This window comes from Ursus arctos, unplaced genomic scaffold (genome assembly GCF_023065955.2).
Source record: "Ursus arctos isolate Adak ecotype North America unplaced genomic scaffold, UrsArc2.0 scaffold_19, whole genome shotgun sequence".
NCBI lineage: Eukaryota > Metazoa > Chordata > Mammalia > Carnivora > Ursidae > Ursus > Ursus arctos.
This window is the reverse complement of record NW_026622863.1, coordinates 46,355,513-46,369,907: the sequence shown is the minus strand read 5'-3', so window position 1 is coordinate 46,369,907 and position 14,395 is coordinate 46,355,513. Positions and strand designations below refer to the sequence as shown.

The window sequence follows — 14,395 nt, the reverse complement described above, 5'->3', positions numbered from 1 at the left end:
GAGGCCCCACCCCCACATCATGGGGTCTCCGCCTGGCTGGGCATCTGCTGAAGCAGCATTTCTAGGTGTCACCTGGGCGTTCACAGTCTTGATAAAGTTCCACAGGTGACTCCAGTGCACAGTGGGGGTGTCATCCCTGTGACGAGAGTTCCTGAGGCAGCCTCCAGGCTCCTGCTCTGAAGGGAGAGCCACACAGGGAGGAGAGAGGGCTTTGGGGGCGCTGACTCTGCACTGTGCCCCCTAGCTGTGGGGGTCACCGGACCGCGTCCAAACAAGGGCACGTGTGTGCTCTCGCATATGGTGGGAAATCACACCTGGAGAGGGAGAGGCCTCAGCAGTTCCCAAGGAACTGCATTGTAGACAGAAATGAAAGGGGAAGAAGGGGACAAAGATTCAGGAGGAAAAGATGGCCAAGAGGGGGAGGGGACCTGGCAGAGACCCCGCCCCCCGCCCACGTGACCCGCCCAGAACTCCTGCCCCCAAAGGCCACTCAGCACAGAGGGAGGAAGGACAGCAGAGCTGACAGGACCCAGACAGCAGTGCTCCTGAGCGTTTCTGGAGCAGAAGCTCTTCTCACAGTAGGAGGGACAGAGCAGGCAGCAGGCACCATGGAGTCCCCCTCGGCCCCGCCCCGACGAGGATGCCTCCCCTGGCAGGAGCTCCTGCTGGCAGGTAAGAGGGATGATCCCTGGGAGAGGGAGGAAGGATGGGGGAGAGCAGCAGGCTGGGGTCTCCCAGGAGGACAGGGCTCTGAGAGGGGACGGGGGAGCCGGCTCAGCAACAGGAAAATCTCATGATCTGGAAATGGTGAGCTAAGGGCTATTTCCTAAGTTCCTCATCACTGAGGACTGAATTTGAAAATGGATGATAACAACAACCAGGGACCCTAATCGCTGCCCCTTCCCACTGACCTGAGAACTTGAAACACAAAGGGCAGATGCAGAGGATACTGGGGACACAATCATTCAGCCCCGGGTGTCTGCAGCCTGCCCCACCACTGGGGTACAGCACAGATCAGAGGAGTCCCTGCCCTCCTCGAGCTCACTTCTATGGGGAGGAAGACAGACACACAGAGACATCTAGAATGTGATGTCAGGTACTGACAAGCACCAGGAAGGGACAGAGCAGGGAAAGGTCAGAACGTGAAGACAGAGGGTCTTTAGAGGAGGTGGTCAGGGCAGGTCTCTTCCCAGAACCCCCTGAGTGTGAGCAGGTATCCGAGGGCAGGGAGGGAGTGAGCGACAGACATGTGAGGAAGAGTGTTGGAAACTGAGGAAGTAAGTTCAGAGGCACTGAAGTAGTGTGGTCATGCTACTGACGTTGCAGGAGACACACACACACACACACACACACAGAAATACCCCTGCACACTCACACACACCTGCCAAGGCTGGGGGATTAGGACCTGCTCTGAGTCCAGGGCCCCAGCTTTCCTCCCGACACATCAGTCCAAACACTGATCCGTCTCCTCTCTTCCTTCCTAGTCTCACTCTTAACCTTCTGGAACCCGCCCACCACTGCCCAACTCACTGTGGAATCAGTGCCACCCGATGCTGCTGAAGGGAAGGACGTTCTTCTGCGAGCCCACAGTCTGCCTGGGGATCTCGTAGGTCTTAGCTGGTTTAGAGGGGCAAGTCTAGCGCCCAGCCGTCAAATTCTGTCATATGTAGTAGACACACAAGTAACTATCCCAGGGCCTGCATACAGTGGCAGAGAGACAATATACCCCAATGGGTCCCTGCTGTTCCAGAGAGTCACCGTGAAGGACACAGGATACTACACCCTACAAATCGTGAGGAGAGATGTTCGAATTGAAGAAGTAACTGGACAGCTGCGCGTATTCCGTGAGTAATTCCTCTCTCACGTCTGGTGTTGGGTGGGGTGAATTCTACGTCACACACACGGGACTCACAGGCCTGGACTGGGCCTCCATCCCCCTTGGCATTATATCCCGTGTTGAGGTTCGAGCATTTAGTGTGGGAAACACACAGTGGAGACAAACGTCCTAGCGTCGAAATTCCTTTCTCGGGATCCAGACTCTGGGATTCTCTGAGGAAGACCCTGCAGGACCCAGTCAGGACCAGGCCTGAGGAGCTCTGCGATCCCCCCCAGAGCTCAGCCCAGAAAGCCCCTGCCCAGACCACTGCCTTGGGGCTGCTGATCCATGAGCCGGGGGCAGGGGGGGCGGTCTGTGCCAGGATGGGGTTAGGCTCCTGGGCGGAGCTGACTGGGAGCAACCATTTCCCGGCTGCCCGAGCTGCTCAGCAGCCAGTGCTCAGTCTCAAGGGCCACATCTGGGGAGGGCAGAGCCTGGTCCTTCACCTGAGATTCAGCATGGACAGCACACACTTAAGAAGTCCTCAGTCCGTTAGCCAAGTGCTGTGGGGGACTTGGGGGAATGCAGAGGAAGGTCAGCGCCCCCAGGGAGGAACAGAGCAGAGAAGTGCTCCTGGGGGCTCCTCCTCCACCAAGAATCAGGCCCCGGGGTCTTCTCTTGTGGAGAGGAGCAGACACGATGCCATTTGATTGGCCAGCTGCTACAGACCGGATTGAGGTCAGGGTTTTGGGTATGTTTAAAGGTTAATTCACAGGCATGTCAAGTAGAGATCATTTGTCGTTATTGCTACTGCATTAAGGGGAAACTGAGACACAGGGAGACACAGTCATGGAATCAGGGTCACACAGACTGATGACAGCAGATCAGAGTTCCCCGGGTTCTGTGTGCAGACACAGCCCCGTCCTCTCCTCCAGCAGAGGGAGGGATGCAGGTGTGGGCAGTGAGAGCAAATGGAGGCTCACGCTGTGTTTACTCGACAACCATGTGTCCCGCGTGAGCAGTCAGAGGCGGAATGATCCGGCCACCCCTCAGGTGGCGATCCTTACCTCCCTGGGCTGCCCTTGAGATTGGATTGTTTCCTGCTGTGTTGATGTTCGTCCCACTGGGTGTCAGGGAAAGTACTTGCCTTGTCCTCCCGACTCTGCACCTGAAACCAGCCCAGGGTCCACCTGTAACAAACTCAGTTGCTCTTGTTTAGGAGGGAAGGAGTGAGCGGTGTGGGTGTCTCTCCAGCTGTGGGCAGGGAGCCTGTGTGGCCAGAGGTCCCAGGATGTTACACTCAGGACGCCTCTCTGAAGAGACGATGGGTCATTCATTCCTCACCACCCCTGCTTCCTGCTTATCCCCTTGCTCTCAGCTTAGTCATTGGACTCAGCTCTGCCAAGGATGGGGTCCCTGCCTCATGGCACTCATTACCAAACAACGGGCAGGGCTGCCCCCTGCAGGACCTGGAGCCTGAGTACTGAACTGACCTCCGGGCTTGTTCCTGGTGTCCCCGGGAGTCTTTTCTGCTCAGACCCGATCCCCAGGCTGGGCTATCAGGTAAGTGAAGAGCCAGGACAGGTCCGGGGCCCTCTGTGACTCTGTCCTGTGTCTTCCACGACCCAATGCTGCTCTGTAATTGACATTGGAGAAAGCCTGTGCCATCAGACACACAGAGCAGGGGCTTTACTCTCTCTGAGGCTCAGATCCTCATGCGTTTGTCTTGAGGTACAGAGACCTGCTTTATGCTTTGAAGGACTCAGGTTGGCTGAGAGCTGAGAGATGGGAATTCGATTCAAGATGCTTGTGAAGGAATCGCAGGTACCACTGAGGGCAATGTTCTCCTGTTGTCTGCACAGCGGAGTTACCCAAACCCAACATCACAAGCAACAACTCCGACCCTGTGGAGAATGAGGATTCTGTAGTATTAATGTGTGAACCTCAGACTCAGAGCACAAGCTACCTGTGGTCAGTAAGCAGGAAGAGCCACCCAGCCAGCGCCAGGCTGCAGCTGTCCCTGGACAACAGGTCCCTCACTATACACCGCGTAACAAGGAATGACACAGGACCCTATCAGTGTGAGACTCGGAACTCAGTGAGTGCTGGTCGTAGTGACCCATTCACCCTGAATGTTCTCTGTGAGTAACTTCCCTTCCTACCTGGCCCGCGCTGCCAGCCCAAATCCACACTGCCAGAGGCCAGGCCACATCCATCCTTCTGGGGTCCGAGTCCATGACTCTCAGCTGGACCGCCAAGGTGACCATGGCTTCTTGTCCCAGGCAAACCTGGGCAGACCCAGTCTAAGCCAAGATGAGGAGGGGACAGGCTGCTCCTCCCTGAGAGGGTCACCAGCCTGTGAGGGGAAACAGGCAAATGTCTCAGACCCAGGCTCAGTGAACACAGGCAGATTCTGGTTGAGACTTTCTCAGACAAGGTTGGGACCCAGCTTAGAGGGACAGTGTGCCTAATAGAGACCAGGATCTTCCCCTTCCCTCAGATTATATCACGTTAGCTTTATTCTGTTAGCTCCAGATGGCCCAGACGCCCCCACCATTTCCCCCTCAGACTCTCACTACCGTCCAGGGGCCAGCCTCAGGCTCTCCTGCCACACAGCCTCTAACCCACCTGCAGGGTACTCTTGGCTTATCAGTTGGAAGCCCCAGCCATCCACACAGGAGCTCTTTATCCCCAACCTCACTGCGAGTGATAGTGGAGCCTATACCGGCCTCACCTCTAACTCCGGCACTCGCCTCAATAAGACCACAGTCAAGACTATCACAGTCTCTGGTAAGTGGATCCCTGGAGCATCTGCACGGATGCTGTGGTGAAGGTCTGTCTGGCTTTCAGAATAGAACCTAGAAGAAGTTTTTTTCCACAAGCAAATGTGTAATCTGTGCCTGAACTCTCCCATTACATGTCAGCAGACCCTTTGTCCCGTTGCTCTCTGATTTCTCATGGCAGAGCTTGGGTTCAGCCTGGAATGTGGGGAGGGGTTTTCTCAGCTCCAGAAAGCCCCATGCATAGAAGGGGGCTTTGCAAATGGGAAGAAGGATAATCTGGGTCAAGTTGCTTTTTGTTGTTGAATTGCAGATGTCCTTTATATAATCCAGATATTAATCTCTTACCAGATATGATTTGCAAATGTTTCCTTCCAATCCATGTGTTGAACTTTGGTTGACACACAGTGTGACATAGTTTCACATGTACAACTTAGTGATTGGAGAACTCTATGTGTTATGCCCTCCTCAACACAATATAGCTCCCATCCGTCACCATGCAGCCCCATCAAAATACCATTGACTATATTTCCTATGCTGTGCATTTCATCCCTATATCCTGTTCATTCCAAATTACTGTCACAACTCTCCAAATTGTGTCTTGTGATGCACAGAAGTTTTCCATTTTGATGCATCCAATCCATCTACTTTTTCTTTTATTATCTTTGCTTTGGGTATCATATGTATGAAACTCCATTGGGATCTTCAGTTTCAAAAAGTTTTGCTTTATGTTTTCTTCTAAGACTTTTACATTTGACTTATATTTGATTTTTTATCTATTTTACATTAATATTTGTACATGGTGTAATTTAAGTCCAACTTAAATGTTTGCATGGATATCCAGTGTTCCCAACACCATTGGTTAGATTTTTTTTTCCTCCATTGAATGGTCATGACAACCTTCTAGAAAATCACTGGACATTGTATGCCAGGGTTTGTTTTTGGGGTGGCTATTCTATTCCATTGGTCTCTATCTCTCTCTTTATACCAGACCCCGGTTATTTTGGTTACTGTAGCTTTGCAGTCAGGAAGTGGGATTCCTCCTTTTGTTCTTTTTCAAAATAAGTATGGCTATTTGAGGCCCCTGAGATTCCATGTGAATTTTTTGAACTCCTATTTCTGCAAAATATTTCCCTCGGAATTTAATAGGCAGGCACCTGACTGGCTCAGTCAGTGGGCAGCGACTCTTGATCTCAGTGTTGTGGGTTTCAGACCCACATTGGGTATAGAGATTACTTAAAAATAAAATCTTTTTAAAAAGTATTTGATAAGGATTACTTTGAATCCGTGGATCTCTTTGGGTAGCATTGTCATCTTAACAATATTAAGTCTCATCATCCATGAGCATGGGATGTCTCTCCATTTATTTGTGTCCTCTGTAATTTCTTTCAGCAATGTTTTATGATTTCCATAAACAGTCTATTGACTCCTTAATTGACTTAATTCCTAAGTATTTGATTCATTTTTCCTAAAAATTTTCTTCTTTTTAATGTTATTGCAAATAGAATTGTTTTCCTACTTTCTTTTTTGGGTACTTCACTGTTAACGTCAGGAATACAGTGATTTTTGTATGTTGAATTTGTAGCCTGCTAAGTTGTTGAAATTGTTTATTAGTTCAGCAGTTTTTTTGTGGAATCTTCAGGATTTTGTACATAAAATTTCATGTCATCTGTAAGCAGATATGATTGTACTTATTCTTTCCAATTTCATTGTATTCTATGTTTTTTCCTCCTAATTATTTTGGACTGGACTTCTGTACTGTGTTGAATATTGGTGGTGAGAGTGGCATATTTATCTTCCACGTGATCTTAGAAGAAAGGTTTCACTGTTTCATCTTGGAGATGATGCTAGCTGTGGGTGTTTCTTATGGGGCCTTTATTATGTTGCAGTAGTTTCCTTCTATTTGTAAGGGTGCCAGTATTCTGTATACAGTAACCTCTTCTCTACATGAGTTTCACCATGGGAGTGAATCCACAGACTTGGAAGTAAGAGTCTTCTTCAGAGGGAGAAATCCTGTATATTGAAACTCTTCGATTCCTAAGGGAATGAAGACGGGACAGGAGGCTCTCATTCCCCAGTAAATTTTAAAAGTGTAAATGCCTTCCCTTCTTTACATGAAGCTGCCTTGGACACAGACATAGAAGGGCTGTGAGTTTTCCTCCTCCAACATATTGGAGAGGTATATAAGGAATGAGACTTGATCTTTCAATGTCACAAAAGTTCAAGAAAATCACACAGAAGTCATGGGAAAGAATTCCTCCTGATAATGAGGCTGCTGGCCACGTGGGCTAAGAGGTTTCTGGAACTGATACTATAATGATGTCCAGGCAGAGCAGACACATGACTGAGGGTCAGAGGGAGAGATACACCCTCTCCTTACAGATCGTCACCTGAACAAAGACACTAGCCTTCTGCAGACAGCAAGGCCATCTTCTCAGGCCCTTTTACAGAGCTCACTGATCCCTCGGAGTGGCTTGCATCTCAGAGGAAGGATGTGGCCCCATTTCCAAGCTGATTCTCATTCCATCACCTACTGTGTTTCTCCACAGAGCCAGTGGCCTAGCCCTCTGTCCAGGCCAACAATGCCACAGTCACAGAACATAAGGACTCTGTGGTCCTGACCTGCTCCACAAATAATCCTGGGGTCTCCATCCACTGGTTCTTCAATGGCCAGAGTCTAAAGCTCATGGAAAGAATGGTTCTGTCCCAGGAGAACAGCACCCTCCCCACAGACCCTGTCAGGAGGGAGGATGCAGGGAATTATGAATGTGAGGTCTCCAACCTGGTCAGTTGCAGCATAAGTGACCTCATCAGGCTGGATGTAAGCTGTGTGTGACCCTCGACCTCTGCCCCATCCTCCCTTATATTTCATGGCAGGGGGTATGAAATGGATGCAGGCCTGGAGGAGGTGGGAGCCTCCTTCAGAGCCTTTAGGTCAGTGTGGATAATATTGCCTGGAATTAGACAAATCTTGTTAGCATCTTGTTTCTGATATGTACCAGTTGTTGGACCTCAGGCAAGATGCTCAAACTCCTGAACCTTAGTTTCCTCATCTCTAAAACTGGAAAGAACAGCTGGATCTCAGGACTGTTGTGAGAGTTGTTATTATGAATTCATGAAATGAAATCTTGAGACAGAGTCATACACAGATTCAGGCTCAATCAAACTTAGCAGCTATTGTTCTATTGTTATTAACGTTTTTGTTACTAGCTGTAATGTCTCAGGGAATTGGGATTCAGTGTCGTTTGATCACATTCCAACTCTCTCACCTTCACTGATTTACCGAAGCCCTTTACACACTCGGACGCTCATTTTGCACAGTGGAGTTGACACCCATCCCCTTCATGGGCAGGGAAGCAGCAGATAAGATGTAAAGCATTTCCCACATGCCTGACACAGCCGACCTCGAAAGCAGTCAGCTAATGCTATTCTCTTTAATCAGTGAAAAGTGGACAGGTAAGAGCATCCCTCTAAGATGATCAATGGTGTTGGAACAGAAGACACAGGGGAAGAGGCATCATGCAGGAAGAAAATAAACAGGATACCAGGAATGTCCCCAGGGGTGGGGTGACATTGTGAAGATTAAAGCAAGTCCAGGGTTTCACTGTGAGAAACAAAAATGGTGTAGTGGCCGAGGAGATGGGACACTGTGGTGACAACACACACCAGTCAGACCTCAAGGCCTTTCTTCCTCACTAACCAGGCCCTTTACCCATGGCCCCTCCTGGTTTCCCCTGATTTGACTTGGGACTCATTCCCATCCCTTTTTCTTCTTCATTCAGATGGAAGAAGCACCACAGGTCTCCCTGTGGGGTCCATCACTGGCATTGCAGTCGGGATCCTGGTCGGACTGGCACTGACAGTGGCTCTGGGGTGTCTCCTGCTCCGCATAAGGACTGGAAGGTATGATGGGATTTCCCACACACTGATTCTGTCCTGCAGCTGACTGCCGGCCAGGAGGGGACCCCATCCTGACCTAGGTTCTGGACTGACTACTCCAGGCCTCCCAACTGCCCCTGGAATTTGCCTCTCATTCCCCTTGGCTCTTTCCTCACCAACTGCTGACCAGGGGTGCTTTCTTCACATGTTCCTTAGTTATACATTAGGGACAATTAAGGAACAACTCCTCAGGGTTGTCCTAGGTCACTTGGTAAACCTACAGCCATGCTGACAGGACTAAGTACTCAGTAAACAGCACCTCCCATGGTTTCTTTAAGTCCATACACTCTGTGAGGGGGATTTGAAGCCTCAGGATCTGAAGGTGGTCCTTGTTAGGGTCACGCAATGAAGAGTGGAAGAGCCTGACAGGCCAGATGGGGTCATCCCTCAAATGGCAGCTGCGGGAACCACAGCCTCTGATGTGTGAGACCAGAGACCTGGGTTCAGCCAGGTAGAGGTCCTGGGATGTCCTTTATGCCTCTTGTTCAGGCAGATGGAGAAGAGGACAGGCCACTGTCACATTTCAGCATCTCCTGGCCTGAGTGGGGAGGGTCTGGCCACAGCAGGGCCCCACATTTAGGGATCCAACAACCTGGGGCTCCCCAAGTGTCCTCTACATGCAGCTATAGCCTTGAAGCTTCCACTCAGTTAACCCCTCATGTTTGATTCCTTTCCTGGGTTCTCCATCCCTCTTCAGGACACTTTCTCCTAGTCGCTCATTAGCCTGTGGGTCCTGTGATCCGAGGACGTTCTCCAAAGGCCTTTCCTGATTCCCTCTCCTGGGCCCTTCTCTGCTAAACAGCACTGGTAGAGAGAGGTGGTCTCTAACCCTTCCTGGAATGAGGATCCTGCTTATCCCCTGTTCTAATACCATAGCTGTGACCTCTCCCTGCACCCTCACACAAGCCTGATCATTCCTAGGGCCAGGAGCTGGCGAGATCTCAGAGAGCTCTGGTGCCCAGCATCCACCCCCTGTGAGTATCTCTTCAGCCGGGTGGCCTGGGAGCCCCGTAGTTGTGCCCCAGTGTCCACTCCTGCCAGTCATTCCCCTGGAGTCTCTGAACATTTCTATAGGGACAAACACAGGGGATCTCAGCTGGCTATACTCCCTGGTGTGTGGAATTTGGCTTATAGGTCAATACCTGGCCTTCCCTGGACCCTAAAATGGTCTCTCCCTGGGGGTGCTCCTGCTTCCTTGTCCTTTGAGAGTTGTGGACATGTCCCCTCCTGGGAGGGTGGGCCCAAGCTTCTTCACAGCCCTGGATGCTAACTCCTCTCTCTGTTCCCAGGCCATGGTCCAGCCAGCAGGTCCACATCCCCGGTAAGCCCTCCCACCTCATCACTCTTTCCACTGGGGTCCTTGCTGTGCAGCCTCAAGGCAGGGCAACTGACCAATTCAACAGCACAGAGCAGACCCTGCCTCCCCCGGAATAGCCAGGACAAGGCAAGCCCTGTTCTGGCCAGGACTGGACCCTTTTCAGGGGCAGAACCACCCCCTACCATGTCCTTAGCTCTCCCTGCTCCCCTGCATTGGCCAAAGGAGAACCACAGTGGCCACCGGGAGCATCAGTCAAGGGTCCTGGGCTAAGAGGATAGGGGCATAGAGTGCAGTGGGCAGGGGTAATGGTCAATAGGCTTGGAGAAGGCAGTTCAGGAGGCAGAACTGGTCACTTCTGTAGAGAAATTACCCTCCTTCTCTTCCTTCCAACACCCATTCTCTCCTGTCTAGGACTCCCTGCCCAGCCCCACAACAGCCGTTCCTATCTATCAGGTGAGTGTGGGCAATGAATGTTCTGGTCCCAGAACCCAAGGGGGCTGAAAATCTTCCCCCAGCCTGACCCTAGCTGTGATTTCAGGTTCAAGAAACAGCAGAGCAAATGGGAAATGGGGGATACTGGGAGGAAGTAGGGGCCTGGGGCAGAAACCTGTGACACAGCCAGGCTCTCAGAGAGCAGCCCACGTGAGTCTAGAACCTAAAAGTAACCCAGATACGTTCTAAGGAGATGACATGGGCTCAGAATCCTCTTCTTCTTTTATAGGAATTACAACACCCCGACACAAACATTTACTGCCAGATTAACCACAAAGCAGAAGTGGCTTCTTAGTTTCCCAAGTGCCTGGGGCCCCCTGAGACCCAGGACTCTAAGAGGGTCAGAAGCCACAGTCGGAACCAGAGAACCAGCTCTAGGCCCTGAGGATATTCAGGGACATGGACCAAGGGTCGGGTTCATCACCATCCTTCTCTACAAACTGCTGGTGGGCAGCCTGGACTTGGTCATCTGACTGTGGAGTCACTTCTTGCAGTGATGTCCACAGCACCCTCCCTGCCCTGAGCAATGGAGACAGAAGCCATCTCCCTGCTGCCTTCTCCACCTCTTCCTGGTTCGTAATGCTCTTTGTAAAGAATGGAAAGTTTGTGGGCAGAACTAGACCAAGGCTCCCAAGCCCTCAAAATAGCTGGGGTTCGTCAGCACCATGGACAGTGTCTCAGCCTTGCACCCCCCAGGAGTTGAGCAGAGAGGAGGCTATGAGGGACTGGGGGAGAGGGTGCCCATTTCTATTCTACAGAAGAAAGGTGCAAAGAGGCAGAATGCTATCACAGGGACAACCCGATTCTGCTCTCATGTGATTCGTAAACCCTTTGCATATGTCTGGATGTTACTTGTTGTCACATCAATTACAGCTCCCTGCATGGCTGATTGCTGCCCCCAGAGGGTGGCCTCAAGGTGGCTGGGAGTCTGCTCCAGCCTCTTGAGGAACCTCCTGGCCCCTGAGAGTCAGGCCCCTGTCTTGTCTACAATAAGGAAGGAATGTTTCATGATTAACTTGAGACCTTTAGTGCCTGACTTTGGAAACACACCCATTACCCAGCCTGGAGCTCCCCTGAGCACAGCCTCCTGTTTCCCAAGCCCCAGCTGAGCCCCCCAGGCATCTGGGCTCAGCAGAACCCTGGGCTGTTCTCCCAGCTCCTCCTTGCTGAGCCCTGTGCCTGGTGTCGGAGTCCTTTGCGATCTGCCTGCCTTCCCAGCAGAGCAGAACTTCCACCCACGGGACAAGTGAGGCCTGAAGATCTCTCAGGATTCTTTAACATCTGAGGGTTTCTGCATCTGTCTGTGACCCCTTAGAGGAAGAGAAAACACTAGGGCCCTCACTGTCATCCCCATCTTCCTCTTTCCCTTCCACAGCCCACCCACAGATCCAAGTCTGATGCTACAGACCCAGCCCTGCCCTTCCATGAGTCTCAGGTCCATTCTATCCACTCATAGTGGCCAACAGAAGGGTCACCTGGGTGATCTTATCTTTGCTATTTCTTTCTTTCTTTTTGCTCTTAGTTGGGTTCACTTTGCTCTTATTTTTCTAGTTCTTGTGTTAGGAAGTTAGATTATTGTTTTGAGATAGTTCCTCTTTTATAATGTGTAAGCATTTCATGCTACAAATTCCCCTCTTGGGACAGCATAAGCTGCATCCCACAATGCTGGAGATTTCTTTTAATGTTTTTAATGTAATTCTGTGTATTTTTAGGGGCACCTGAGTAGCTCAGTCAGGTAAGCGCCTGCCTTCAGCTCAGGTCATGATCTCAGGGTCCTGGGATGGAGCACTGTGTTGGTTCCCCCTCTCCCTCTGCTGCTCCACCTGCTGGTGCTCACCTGGACTCTCCCTCTCCCTCACTCTCCCCATCTCTATCAAATAAATACCTAAAAAATCTTTTTAAAATCTCTGTATTTTTAAAATTCCTTCGAGATATCCTTTTTGAACTGTAGGTTATTTACAAATATATAGCTTGCTATACAAATGTTTTGGGGATGTCTGTTGTCTTTCTATTGCTGATTTCTAGTTTGATTACTATTTTCAGGGAACAGACTCTGATTTAAATTATTTTAAATTTGGTTAGGGTCTCCTGGCTTGTTTGGTCAGTGGAGCATGTGACTCTTGATCTCTTGGTCATTATTTCAAGCCCCACATTGGGGGAAGAGTTTACTTTAAAACAAAGTAAATTCGGTTAGCTTTCAGATATGACAGCATACAGAACCCACAGAGAAAGATGAACGGGACATCTTTCCCTTGGCTATTTTTTAGTAATAGGTCAGTGAGCAGCCAATTCCATTTTCTTCCTTCATCAGAAAATGTCCTTAGTTCCCCTTTCCCCCTGAAGATCATTCTGCCAGATACAGGATTTGTAGTCGACTTAAGAAACCTGCCACTTCCTTCTGCCTTCCTGCTGTCAGATACAGACCTACCATGACTAAATCAGTGTTCTTTCATATGCAATGGGTTGTTTCTCTGGCTGCCTTTCAAGGATTTCGATCTTTTCTCTTGTCTTTAGTTTCCAGAAATTTGTGATGTGTCTTAGCGTGACTGCTTATCTTGCTCGGGGTTCACTCAGCTTCTTGGACCATTATTTCTTCTGTACTTTTTTCCTACTTCTGGTATCCAGTGGCACCAATGTTAGATTCTTCCTTTTAAAAAGATTTGTTTATTTATCTGAGAGAGAGGGAGAGAGGGCACACTTGCAATGGGGAGAGGGGCAGAGGGAGAGGGAGGGACAGAATCCTCAAGCACACTCCCCGTTGAGCGCCAAGGGACTATCCTTACTCATTCCTCCCCCTCGAATAGTAACCCTAACTGCCCTTAGGGAATGGGACTGGGATGATGACCGCTCTGGCTGCTTCCTGTTGAAATGGGGCGGTGGGCTGCGTGGCAGTCAGAATCCATCCAGGGGTCAGTCTGGGGACCCAAGCAATGGCTCCAGGGGTCATGAAGGACAGCAGATGATACGGGCATCAGCACATGCCAAAGAAAAAGCAAAAACAAATACTAAGCCTAAAACTGCGATCATATCTCTTAGATAAGATTCCTAATTATCATCTTTATCAAACAGACCACTGGATCTTTTGATCTCTTTTAATTGAGCACCAATGTCCCCTACTAAGCGGGACACTTCGTGAGAGTTATCTGCAATGTTGAAACAACATGTGTGAGGAAACTTCTTGCATCCTAAGTGGTGTAGCAATAGTACATAATCAATAGTGGCCAAGTTTTGAGAAATCCCACTCTGACTTCACTTGATTTTTGGTTATGTGTGTCTAGCGCCCGGGAACTATTATTTAGAGTCCTGCGGGTTAAACATGCTGTTTGCTTATTTCATGTTGTAGTCCTAGCCTAAGTCTCCGGAGTCCCACCAAAGAGGCAGCCAAAGCTATCGTGTTAGCTTCTCTGAAGTTCATCTCAAGTTGTCTAGCTGAGGCTAACAACATATAAAGACAATCAGAATTAGGATTTAACATCCGCCTACGTGGGTTACTGGAACAGCATTTCTCTCTATCATAACCCTCATTTTCAGAGACAGCCATATCAAGACTAGTGCATTTGCAAATCAAGTCCAATCTTAATAAACTTGTTTTAATTATCAACATAAGCTCAGCAGGAATAGCAATTCGCCATGTAGATCTTTTAAATTTGCCTTTGGGGGAATTTTTCCAAGGAATCTCGAAGGCTGAACTTATAGTAGCCTCTCCAAGCCAAAAGCCAAGCCAGGTATTTACCATCAGACATGGCTGCAACACATCTGGGTGAGTGAATTCCTCTTCAAGAGGTCCCAGAGTATCTGAGGTTCCTGCACCTGCCAGGAAGTGACAGTCTTTACTCACCTGGTGAGGCTGCCCAGAACTCTGTAAGCAAGGTGTGAGGCCAACATTTCGAAGGGGTTTGTGTCTCCAAGTTTCATAAAGTCAACCTCAGTGCCTGAAAACTGTCTGGTCATAGCCAACTCTATGCATGTCTTTCTCAAATAGGACATTCCAGTCAAAAGCTTGGTAAAATCACCAATGTTTTAAGCGGTGTCCTGTTACAAGGAGAACAG

General features: G+C 49.7%; 1 protein-coding gene across 1 annotated transcript; it reads left to right on the top strand.

The window, feature by feature from the left end:
* Positions 1 to 513: 513 nt before the first annotated feature.
* LOC113249402 (carcinoembryonic antigen-related cell adhesion molecule 6-like) lies at positions 514 to 11,878 on the top strand. Its single transcript, XM_048223650.2, is given in 10 exon segments — positions 514 to 672; positions 1,485 to 1,844; positions 3,679 to 3,957; positions 4,352 to 4,606; positions 7,146 to 7,424; positions 8,379 to 8,499; positions 9,457 to 9,509; positions 9,825 to 9,856; positions 10,265 to 10,306; positions 10,575 to 11,878. Coding segments are annotated over 10 exon segments (1,551 nt in total). The 5' UTR covers positions 514 to 608; the 3' UTR covers positions 10,641 to 11,878.
* Positions 11,879 to 14,395: the final 2,517 nt, after the last annotated feature.